We start from the raw sequence: 12,063 nt of genomic DNA, 5'->3' as shown, positions 1-12,063 counted from the left end.
TCACCACTTCTGTGTAACACTGTCAAACTAAAACTTTCAAATACATGTCTAACAAGTTTCATCCCTCTCCTCTCCTCTCCTCTCCTCTCCTCTCCTCTCCTCTCCTCTCCTCTCCTCTCCTCTCCTCTCCTCTCCTCATCCCTTATCCCCCCACTCTGTCTCTCTTCCCCCCAGAAGTGAGCGAGGCTACGGCCACCCTCGGGCCTGGCACCATGGGCCTCAGCACCCGCTACAGCCCCCAGTTCACCCTGCAGCACGTACCCGACTACCGCCAGAACGTCTACATCCCCGGCAGCACGGCCACCCTCACCTCCAACCCCCAGCAGCAGCAGGCTACGGCCCAGCAGGCCGCCCAGCAGGCCCTGCCCCCACCTCAGGCCTCGGCCCAGCCCGAGCCCCCCAAGGCCGCCCAGACCCCCGCCTCCAAGAAGAAGTCCACCAAGAAGGAGAAGAAGTAGATCTGGACGGAGAGAGAGGGGAAGGAATGGTGAACGCAGCCTGATCTGAAGAGAAATTCAACCCCCCACACCTCACCATTAGGTATCTCACTGCTTTGCTGTCACATGGTAGCCAGTCTAAACATTGACGGCAAATCTTTTGACCACACGGACGATGTTAATGGTTCTTTGAAAGTGTCCTGAAGGGCTCAAAGAATCTGAATGTGCTGAAGGCTGTTAGTGTTTCTAACCTGTGCTGTGCTAAAGGTCTAGTGTTGTTCACATAATCTTTGTCGGTAGATATTTTTGGCAGGGTATGGGGGGTTATCGTCTTATTCCCCCGCCCCCCCCCCCTTTTTTTTTTTTTTCTTTTGGCAAAAAAAAACAAAATGAACTTGGACAGAGAGATTCAGTGTAAGGAACCTTGCTGGGATGACAAGGCTATACGCAATGATGTATTCAGAAATGAAACGTTAATGTCTTTCATGTTGGATTTATTGTGCGCTTTCCCCGGACGTGGAAAGTCAGCTATTGTAAAGTACGCTAGTCACCATTCCTTAGATTTCTATATGGGGTCAGCCTTGCAGGGTTTTAAAGCATAGGTCCGGTGAATATAAGGCTGATGCTTGACAGGTATTACAAACTCTTCTGCATGCTCATTAAAGTTCAAACCACACGTACTAGTTTAGAGTTGCAAACTATGCATTGCAAAAGCAAAGAGGAGGACATCCTGAATCTATTATCCTCTCTCCAATCGCAAGTCAATATAATGCACATGTAGCATTTACTTGACACAAAATGAAAAATTACTTTTGTAATCATAGTTAAAAACAAAAATATAAGACTTTAATCTTCTGATATTTTTATGACCTGAGCATGCGCCCGGAGTACGGGCCGGCAGAGGGCGGGGCGGCGCGGCGCTGAGCCACGCAGGTGGTGCAGCAGCCGGGACGGGGCTCCTTGTATTACACCTCCAGCTGGGCGCCAACACACCATGGCTGCCCTGCGCCCCCCCCTCCCTGCCCTCTCCTCTTCACACCCAGCTCGTGTCCTTCCCTCACTCACTACCCCACGTCGAGAGCCAAACAAAGAGAAATGCACTGTTCGTGTTATGAAGATGAGATAAAGTAGGGGTAGTAATCGCTTCAGTCTTTAGGGAATACATGTAGACGTGGTAAACTTAAGTGCTTCGGAGTTTCTAGACACTTTGTAGGCCTCTAGGGCCTTGATGGAGTATTTGCCTTCACTACCCTGAAGTGCTGAAGAAACTTCTTGATGTGAAACAGTAACATTTTTTTTGTTTCCTTTGGGCGACACTGATTCGATAGCATAGAGGAACTGTATAAGATATGAAGTCTTTACTTTGCCATCCATCTGTCTGTCAGGCCCCCTGGCCAGATACAACTGCATGAACAGAAGGCAGCTTACAGGCTGGGTCAAGGGGAGTGGACGGGGTGCGGTGAGAGGTAAACAGACTGAGGTGGCACCATTGTATTGACCAGAGGGGTGGTAAACAACCTTGGCTCTACCCACTGAATGTACAGAGGAACCACTGTTGACCCGCCCACCCCATGAACTTTCTCTAATGCACTGACCCAGGAAGAGGTCAACAGAGCCAAGAACAGTCGTCCCTGTTGGTGAGCAGATAACCACTCACAAGCCCTTTGAAATCTCTCTCCTCCATTGAAATCAATGGGAAACCTTAACCTCTCTGCCACTCGCCTCTCCCCACCCGCTCCCTTGTCCTGTGAGGCTCTTCCCCACTGTAAATAAACACGAGTCCTGTCGATTGGTATGAGCCAGGTGTTTGTATAGTAGGGACCACGTCCAACATTTTCAAAAATAAAAGTCCCTCTCCGCAAGGCGTGGCTTACTACTGGAATGTGTTGCATTTTGTTTTTCAAGAAAAATAAGAAAACCAGTTAAAAAAAAAAAATAAAAAAAAATAAAAAAAATTAACAATGAATAAAAATTTGAGATGTTCTTCAACAGTTTGTGTTGCAATGTAGTAACTAAGCACCATGGAAGCCAACTAACTCTTCAGTGTAAATAAATTAATTAAAGATAACTTTAGATAAGTAAACAAAGTGACACACGTAGACTAGTTAACTTGTGGTATGTGTTGCGCATATTTTTGTGTTTATTTTCTCTCTACTATCTTTTATCACCCTGTAAAGAAACAAAACAAAAAAAAAATATGGAAATGTTTCTATCCTTCTGTAACCTCTTAATGTTCTTTTGCGGTGAATTTTTTCTCGTGCATTTGTGAAAGAATGCCTCTCATTCTCTTTCTGTCCATATGAACAAATGATTATAAATATTATATATGTGTAAGTCCGTCCGCTGCTGAATTAATACTACTCTATCCTCCTGTATTATCTTTCTTATCAAATGCTTAGGCCCCCCCCACGCTTTACCCCTGTGTTACTCTCTTATTTTTATGCTAATATTTATATTGCTGTTTTATTTTCTCTTGAACACTGACATTTCAAATAAAAAGATTCTGAAATCATTTAAAAGTACTTACATGTGTGGTTTGTTTTAATGCTAATATGTGTCATTTCTCAGCTAGCTACAGCTTAACTTTGAGCTTCATTTACACTTTTAATCCTATTAATTAATTAAGACTCACTTGTGAAAATGCAGTGTGCTGTGCTTTAAAAATCCTTCTTGGGGCTTTTTTGTCTGTGACTGCAGCACTCTCAGGTGTTTGTCTTTATGGCCGTGAGAGGGTTGAATGAGACAGAAAAAGACTAAATATGAGGAGACACAAAATATTTCCAGGGGTGTTGCCAGTTAGAAATAGACTCATTAACTGAGACTGGTCTCACTCTCACACACATCCTGGGGACACCATAGGGGAACATGGCAGGCTGCTCAGGCTCTTTGTGCCTTTCACAGGGTCTTACACAATAACATGCGTCCCTATAAATAGCCCTCGGGACGTCACGAAGCAAAACAAAAGGAGCAGGCTTTAACTTGCTGCTGCATATGTTGGGGGATGGAAGGAGGGACTGAGAGGCCGGAGGGATGGAGATGATGCGAGTGTTGTTCGTGAATCAGGCCACAGTAGCGCCAGCTGAGGCAGGTTTTTTTTCTAAAGAAAGGTTACAGCCCGAAGATTATGCAAGACCCCTGAGACATTTGTCAGCATTCCTGAAAGAAAAATTTAAAAAATCTGCAGCGAACGCAAATATTTTATTATTTCAACATTTTATTTTTAAAATAAAATAAAAACAATTTGAATTTGACAACAGCTATTCACGCATCGGCATTCCGACATCAGTCCCTGCAGAATCTCATACCCAAAATGGCTGACTCGTCTCGCGCTTCTCCCGTTGTGTTATATTATGGTTGCCACGGCAACTGTCAGCCCATCGCGGTGGATACTTTTCCTCCCTTCTGCACATCTTCACGACAGACCCGTGCAGTGGCCGTTATTGGCTCCGGTCGGGGCCCGGCGGAGCTGAATGACCTGCAGGAAGATAAACATATTCCTCCATTAGTCAAACCTGGCAACACACAGACTCGTATGCAGGAAACACAGCAGAGCCCAGTGAAGAAAATCCCACACAGAGACACCAGTGCATGAGTCAGAGGGAATGAAGCACTGTGGGTTCGTCCCAGTTTTCTTCACTGGAGATCTACGGTCTGAGCTTCCATTTGAGAGCTGTTCTGATTCTGGTTAACAATCAAAGGAAACTCATAACTGTTATTCATCTGGGTACATAAAGCATATACTATGAGGATTTAAAATGACTTTAGAGTTACTTTGTCAGCTGATGTTTGTCACCCTGTGACTCACAGAGACTTCCGCTGTCCTCACTGTCACCGTGTGTCACCCATTTCCCTGAGGAAAGACCCAACAGAATGAGGAGATTGTTCTTTTATTGCCCCCTTCGTGCCCCCCACTCTATCTCGCTTAATTAAGCACATTCCTGCTGATTATGCGCACACAGGGGTGTACACAATAGTGAACCCAAACACAGTCACACTCGGGCAAAAAACTTCAAACCAGTGATGTATAGCGGAGTTGTCCAGAGACGGGGAGCCGTGGTAGATTGGAGCTCGACAATGGAGCAGCTTTGTGCGGTAACAACATTAGTCAGACAGCCTGGACGCAAGGCAGACAAGCAGGCATCGTCACATCCTAAATGTAGCATATGTACATGCGAGCAGGCATGTGGCAGCTAGAGAGCTCAATGAGTCAGAAGAAGTCAGACATTCAAAACCCACCCACAAATAAAAGGGCTGAGAAGCACATTTCCTGAATAGCCTCGTAATCAAATGTATTCTAATTTATCTAAATTCTTTTTACAAGACAGGAACTAAGAGCGGGGCTGCCTCATGTCCTTTTTTCAGTGTGCTTGCTGCCAGGAACGTCCACCGAAAGGAAACAAGTATCTTATTTCAGGCCAAGGAGGATCAGATCAGCGTGAGGAGAGAGCAGGACGTGATGTAATCGGCTGCTAGTGGCGGGACAGGAAGTGAGTTTCCGCGCCTGTTTTACAGTTTTTTCCCCCCCCCCTGCTCAGTAGTGAAGTGAAAGGAAGGAGTCAGAGTCCACCCCCACCCTCCCCTTACTGGCTTCCTCTCTTCTTCCTTCCCTGCCCCCCTCCTTCCTCCCATCCTGCAGCTGTCTCTGCAGAGTGTTTGGGTCACCACATGTTGGAGGACAGAGCTTTGCTCTGTGGATATGCACAGTGGAAACACAGCAGCGATAGAGACCAGCTTAATCTGGACTTTAGCAGGGAATCAAACTGGGATCATGCGTATATGCACCGGTCAACTTAAGCAGGGCCTAAATCCAAATGACACACTTGATGGAGATTACGTATGAACGTTTCAGAGACCCGGAAACAGGTTAATGTGATTTCTTGTCATGAAATGCAGAGTCACAGTCAAAGAGGCTCTGCTATTTTTGGATGGAGGTTGCTTATAAAATATGAACAGGACTTTTGGCACACTTAGCCAGCTCTAAAAATACTCCCTGACAACCCTGCATAACAAAGTATGAAGACACGCATTCAATGTACTTTTATATTCTTTATCATCATCATCATCATCTTTATGCTTTGCTAAACTTACTACCAATTTTTCGACATCATTTCCAAAAAGCCTGTTTTCATGTCAGCTGAGAGGAATGTGCCCATCAGGCAGAGTTAACAAGTTCAGTGGTCTTTGGCTGGAAAAAGGAGAGGAGGCCATTGAGAAGCAGCATTGGAGCCGGGAACGTTGCTATGGCTAACGCTACCCTGATTTAAAGAGACACAGTAATGCGCTGGTTGCTGGATCGACTAAATCGCAGAGATAGAGCAATGTGGAAGAACAACACAATGCTCCCTTTCAAAGCCGCAAACCTTTTTTCTCTTCATTTGAAAAGCCCCCTCTCTACTCTTTCAGTGGCTCTCTTTCTCCCTCTCTCGCCTCTTCTCCTTTGCCAAGAGCTCTTGTGCCTGTTTTCTCAGCTGGGAGGATGGAAATCAGACAGGAGCGAGACGGGAATGAATCAGGGAAAGGCAGACTCAGGGAGAGAGCGGGGTGCATTTAGGCCGATGGAGAGACCGGGTTAGTTGTCTCGTTATGATTTAGCTTGAGAGAAAAAGAAGGGCGTGAAGATGAGGACTGCGTGGGGTCTTATTTTGTTCGGTTGCAGGTCGAGGGTCGTGTCTGTAAAACAGTGAAGTCACATGATCTCCTCAGAGGACATGGCCAGAAAACGCTAAATTAAAAGCTGTAATTTGGTTTCAGTTCGCCCGACAGGAGAGGACAATGTGTGTTTTTAAGAGATCAAAAGCTTCCATCTGGTGCAATGTGGTTTGAGGGCATCTACCCCCACCCTGTCGCTATACACTATCCAACACACACACGCACATATACCCACACACACACTAAAATCTACATTCAACCATAACCCCAATCCTTCTTTACAAGCCGCACACCCCATACGCAACCACCCACCCCAGCCTCCCCATGCAACCCTCTTTCACCCACACACACACACACACGCACACACACCCGCACACATCCAGCCACCACACCCTCACCACAGTGCAGAGTATCTAATCCATTGCCTTCGCCGCTGCGGTTGTCATGGTAACGGAAAATTCCCAATTTTTAATGATGATAGAAAGAATAGAACGAGCAGAGAGGAAACCAGAAAATAAACCGATTTACTCTCATTGCTTTTATATTTCAATGCTTCATTAAACGTTGCTGTCAGACAGAGGCGTGTGCATTTAAGCGGCAACATGTTGGCATCGCAGAACACGAAGGATGTCATGCTGTACGTATTCAATTCTGGACATGCCGGGGCATTCGCTGGAGATTGGGGAAGTAGGTGTGCGTCAGTGTGTGCGCTCCCAAAGGTTTGGGCACGCTGCGAATGCGCAGCTCCTGACACATTCAGACACTGACACAGAAGGCATGTCGACAACTCAGCGCCATGGCGACAGGTGTTGCCGCGGAAATGGTGCAGCTGCTGCATGGATATTTCAGGCTAACGAGCGTGCACAATCAAGCAACTCTCCACTTTCCCTCCGCTCCGCTCCGTCCCCCTGAACCAATACGGACCCGCCTTATATTGGAAATTCAGAGGGGAGGCCATCTTGAACATACAACTCTGTTTATACTGTGGTCTTATGTAAACTGGCTGTTTGATAAGAGATGAGAGATAATAAAGATATTCAAAACAAGGAAGTAAAACTGACGGGAAATACCCATTTTCAGCCATATCATTACCAAAATAATCAATTTTATGCAACGCAAACATCGGCACTTTAAACCTAATTGAAAAGGTTGATTCATGTCTTTGACAAATCGTCAGACATTTCTAAAATTGTTCTTATTTACTCATGCAGAGAATTAGATGAGTAGATTGATGCCCTAATGCATTCTTAAGTATGGAGTTTGGCTTAGAGCCCGGCTCTGTCCAAAGTTTAAATATCTGCCTAACAACACCTCTTCAGTTCAATGACGAACATGTTGCATCTTAGTTGTTTAAACAAATTAGAAACTGTTGTCAACGTTCTGTGACTTCGTCCCATAGTTTAAATGGGTCAGAGTTGTGAATGATCCCACTGCTCCCACCCCCAATGTCTGCTGGAATTGAGAGTTCTGTAACTTTTACTCCACAAACAGCTATTGCGTACGCCACAAAGCAACATCATTCCAGGGAGTCATTGCGCTCAGTTACAGCAGTGGGCAAAAATACGACACTAGAAACTGAATTTGAATCATTCATATTTGAATTTCTCAACTTTGCATGAAACAAATGAATTTGAGTCACATCATTTGAATTTGTACCATTTAACTTAAATAATTGCATTGAAAATCTAAATCTAACTATTATGGTTTCAAATTGAATACATTAGTTTTAAAGGGATTTTCAATAAACTTGGAACTGTACAGAATATTATGAAACTACATTCATTTGTTCTGAAATTGTATCAGGACCTAGTGTAGTCCTGAAGGCAGATTTCTCCCTCGTGTCCTTCTGTCTGCATGTTTTTGACCGATTAGGAAATTGCATTTATTTGCTCTAAAACTGTGTTTGATCCTCACAGAAAATTAAACTCTCACGAATAGAATTCAACTCTTAAAATTCAATTTCACTTCGTGCCACACATTTAGGTCTTGAAGGAATGGCAATCAAGAGCAAATTCACAGAAATCATTTTTGACCAATCAGCACTTTGTGTAGCCCTGAAGGCAAACTTCGTCCACATGCCCCTACTGTCTGTCGGTTTTTAACCATTTCCTTCATTCCCATTGATCTGCAGCATCACCAAGATTGGCAGGTGGTATGCAACAGTTTATACAGGTCTTTTTTTTTTTTGTGGCGATGTTATTTATTTACACCTACGTTTTTACAGTTCAATGAAAAATCCTGAACTATTAATTTGGGCCTCAAACCTGCAAGGTGAAAACAACAGTATCACAAATCTCTAGTGAAAATCACTGCACGGGCTCAGGAACACTTCCAAAAACCATTGTCTGTGAACACAGTTCATTGTTGCATCTACATATGTAGGTTAAAACTCTTACCAGGCGAAGAAGAAACCATAAACATGATCCAGAAAGGCAGCTGACTTTTCTGGGCCTGAGTCTGTAGAAGATAAATTGACAAGAAGTGGAAAACATTGTCCTGTGGTCTGACGAATGAAACTTTGAGATTCTTTTTGGAAATCAAGAACGCTGCATCCTCGGGGCTAAAGTGGAGAGGGACCATTGAGCTCATTATCAGCACACACCATCCATGACGGTATGGGGGTGCATTAGTGCACATGGCATGGGTAGCTTGAACACCTGGGAAGGCACCATTATTGCTGATATATACTATATATATATATAGTACATTTTCCCACTGTGGGATTAATAAAGTCAAATCTAATCTAATATATCCAGGTTTTGGAACAACATATGATGCCATCCAGACAAGTATATTAAACCTTAGTTATTAAAATGTGTAAAATACAAAACATTTGCTTGCTTAGTTCCTTAAATAATTGTGGCGTGATAGTTATTGTTAGCTAAACGAATCCTTACCCAAAAGCAAAGCTAATGTCATCTGGATTATAATTATTATGTCTCGATAGAAATTGCAGAAATACTGCATTTGCAACATCATTTTACTTTACAGTAGTGTAAGTATATTAGATGGAATCTGGACAGCACATTCACAGTGTTTCTGGAGAACCTAAAATCCATTGCAGTTATTCAAGTTAAACAATACAAATTCAGATGACTTGTATGTGATTTAAATTATTTCTTTTCTTGATGATTTAAATTTAGTTTCTAGTCCATATACAGCAAAATAAACTTTTACATTTTGCATTGTATTGAGATTAAATAATGAATAATTTGAGCTTTAGTTGTGCAGGTTGGCAGATTTATTTTTTTAAACAACAAATAAAACTGACACCATCTTATTCCTAGTTCTTCTTTTAGTGTACTTGGTGATGATGAGCTGATGGACCATATGTTCAGTGTTTTTCTCGTCCATGTCAAATTAATCGGGAACCAACTAGTGTGTCAGTTTTGCCCACTAAAATCTAGCAGTGGTACAATCAGGTCGAATGTTTTCATTATTAGAAATTCCACAAATGTCTCCGGAATGAGCAGATATTCTAACCACAATAGAAATCCACAATCAAGAAAGCCAAGCAGAACACGCATACATACACACGACGGGAAAATATGAGAAAGTTGCATAGTTGTGAAACACTGGGGAATAACAAACTGGGCCTAAACACATGAAATCAACAAAACGGGAGCATGGGAATACTTTAAGAGCTATATCTCATGCTTTTGACAGTGGTCTGAATGTTAGCAGTGTTGGTGGGACACGAGGGAGTCTGTTGCTTGGCAGGACCTCAGGGACAGGTGTTAAAGCCATCAGCAGAGGAGGAGTCTCAGAAAACTGGTAATTTACTCTGGAACTATGGGAATTCAACTCAGATACAAGACATACCAGAGGATTAAACTGATCACCGTACCAAAAAGGTACTCACATTCTTACTGATGAAAGGCTAATTTTCTATTATATAAACTCTATTATATAAACTGAACATAGTTTATGAGTGCCAGGAGATCCTTGTGAAGCCAGGTTGAGAGCGGTGGGCCGGGTGATGAGAAAACGGTGAACATATTTGTTCTGGTTTCTGTGCTTTTTGACGCAGTGCAGTCAGACTGTACACAATTAAACCTCCAAAGTCAGTTCACTGTCTCATTTGGAAAATCTGCATGAATCATGACTAGCTTGTTTACATGAATGCGTGTCTGTATGTGCACCAACAGCAGGATGGGAAAACAACCCTCCGAGAGGATTAATTAGAAAATACTGCAGGATGTTCTGAGAAATGAAGAGGAAAAAAAAAAAGGAGGAGGGAAGAGAGAGAGAGAGGAAAAACAAGCTCCAGTGCCCTAATTTACTTCTCTCATGGTACGTCACCCACCATCCCTCCCTCCATTTCTCACTCCCTTTGTTCTCCCCCTCCAATCTTGTACTCTGCATTTCAATCAACACGCAAAAGTAAATTCCTTGGTCAAAACAAAAGTAAATTCCTTGGTCAAAATCCTTTCATTTTTGCCCCCTAATTTTTTCTATTGTCATCCCTGCATCCATTTCCTTGTCTCTTTTGCTAACCTAGATAACCAGACTCTGCCCTAGATAAAATGGAGGTCTGTCAGTCACTCTTTGTGACCCCGCCTTTCTTTAGCACATCCATCCATCGCTGCCTTCCCTCCTCTCCTGCTTTAGTGACCTCTCTGTATTTCCATCCGAAGGGGCGGTGGAAGTCCAGAGAGTACTTGTGTCACTCGTCTGTCCGTGTCCATAAAGCTCAAATATTCATGTGCCGCTCCGCGCCGTTCAACAGCAGATGATGTCGGCTGGCAGAAGACTCCCAGTTTCCATGGCAACCTCCACCATCCATTCCCCTCCCCTCTTGACTCAGTCGGGTGGTGGGGAGGGATGGTGGCGGGGTGATTACCTCCCTGGAAACATGTAGCATAAAGGGGAGAGGTGTTGGCGTCACGTGGAGTCGATCACTGGGACTCGGCAGAAGCACGTGAAGAGGTGAGGAAAGGGGAAAAACTACAAATAATTAGTATAGATGAGAGCACAAGCAGAGGACAAAAGGAAAACGAAGGAGGTTTGGTACTTGTGAAAGACAAAAAAAAAAAAAAAAAAAAAAACATCTGCCGACTAGGGATGACTCCAGGACGAGTCTCCTTGTCCCCCCTGCCATCCCTGCCCCCTGGTCTTCTTCTCTGTGTCGCCTCTTTGTCCTTTCTCTGCCCCCCCCCCCCCCCCCCCCCCCCCCCCACATAAAGAAGCAGCCCTGCACAGGGCCTGTAAGCTGCTTACTATAATACAGCTGCACAATGGCTTCTAATACTTCTCCTTTACCCCCCACCCTGTCTGCCTGTCTGTCTGTGAAACTGGTTGTAATGCAGCACACTGCCCTCTATCCCCATGTACTTCTGTACAGTGGGCGCTTCTGAACCTTCCCTTTTATGCAGAGCTGCATCTCTGGAAGAGATTTTTTTTTTAAATGGAGCACTTGACCCATCTGTCCTTTATGTTATCAGTATAGAGCGGTGACTCGTACCGTCTGCACGTCCAGCTGCAACCGTCCACAAATCTCTGTTCAGTTGTTGTTTACAGCCCTGATCTTTTCATCTCATCGCCTCTGCTCCGGTCATTATGTTATGCCTGACCGAGCATCATCTGCTGTGTTTATTGCGTTCAGTTTAAGATGCCCTGCCTTTTCTTCTGCAGCTACATGTTCACATATTGTGTTTTCTCAGTCCATGTGGGTCATCTCTAGCTGTGTGTATTTGTTTTCATTCTCTCCCGTTCCTCTCGTGATGCCATCTTAGCCCCCGTTTTACCATTAAACCCAAGGAGGAGAGTCCTTTAAAGGGGGGGGGGGGGGGTGAAAGAATAAAATACATCACCTCAGCATGTTTTGAGAACAGAGGAGCTGTAGGAAATATATGGCAAAGGATACGACCCAAAAAAAAAAAAAAAAGGAATGCATGGAGGAGATGTGATTGAAAAAGAAAGGACATAGGAAGGAATAAGGAACGGAGAAAAGACATGAGAGAGGAAACAATGAATT

The 12,063-nt window shown here is 44.0% G+C and overlaps 1 protein-coding gene across 50 annotated transcripts in view; it reads left to right on the top strand.

The window, feature by feature from the left end:
- The window catches only part of LOC138211660 (protocadherin gamma-C5-like), a 284,193-nt gene extending 281,234 nt beyond the window's left edge, over positions 1 to 2,959 (top strand). For 49 of the 50 annotated variants that reach the window (XM_069171671.1, XM_069171676.1, XM_069171689.1 and 46 more), the window contains one exon: positions 175 to 2,959. In XM_069171671.1, the coding sequence (XP_069027772.1) occupies positions 175 to 458 (284 nt within the window). In that variant the 3' untranslated portion in view covers positions 459 to 2,959. The remainder of the gene's footprint in view (positions 1 to 174) is intronic. The other variant, XM_069171653.1, reaches the window with a different exon arrangement.
- The last annotated feature ends 9,104 nt before the right edge of the window (positions 2,960 to 12,063 follow it).

Source organism: Embiotoca jacksoni, unplaced genomic scaffold (assembly GCF_022577435.1).
Source record: "Embiotoca jacksoni isolate LCO1_2020_lvr unplaced genomic scaffold, fEmbJac1.0.p SCAF_5, whole genome shotgun sequence".
Classification (NCBI taxonomy): Eukaryota; Metazoa; Chordata; class Actinopteri; family Embiotocidae; genus Embiotoca; species Embiotoca jacksoni.
Note: the sequence above shows the minus strand (reverse complement) of the source record. Positions and strands in the feature narration are given on the sequence as shown.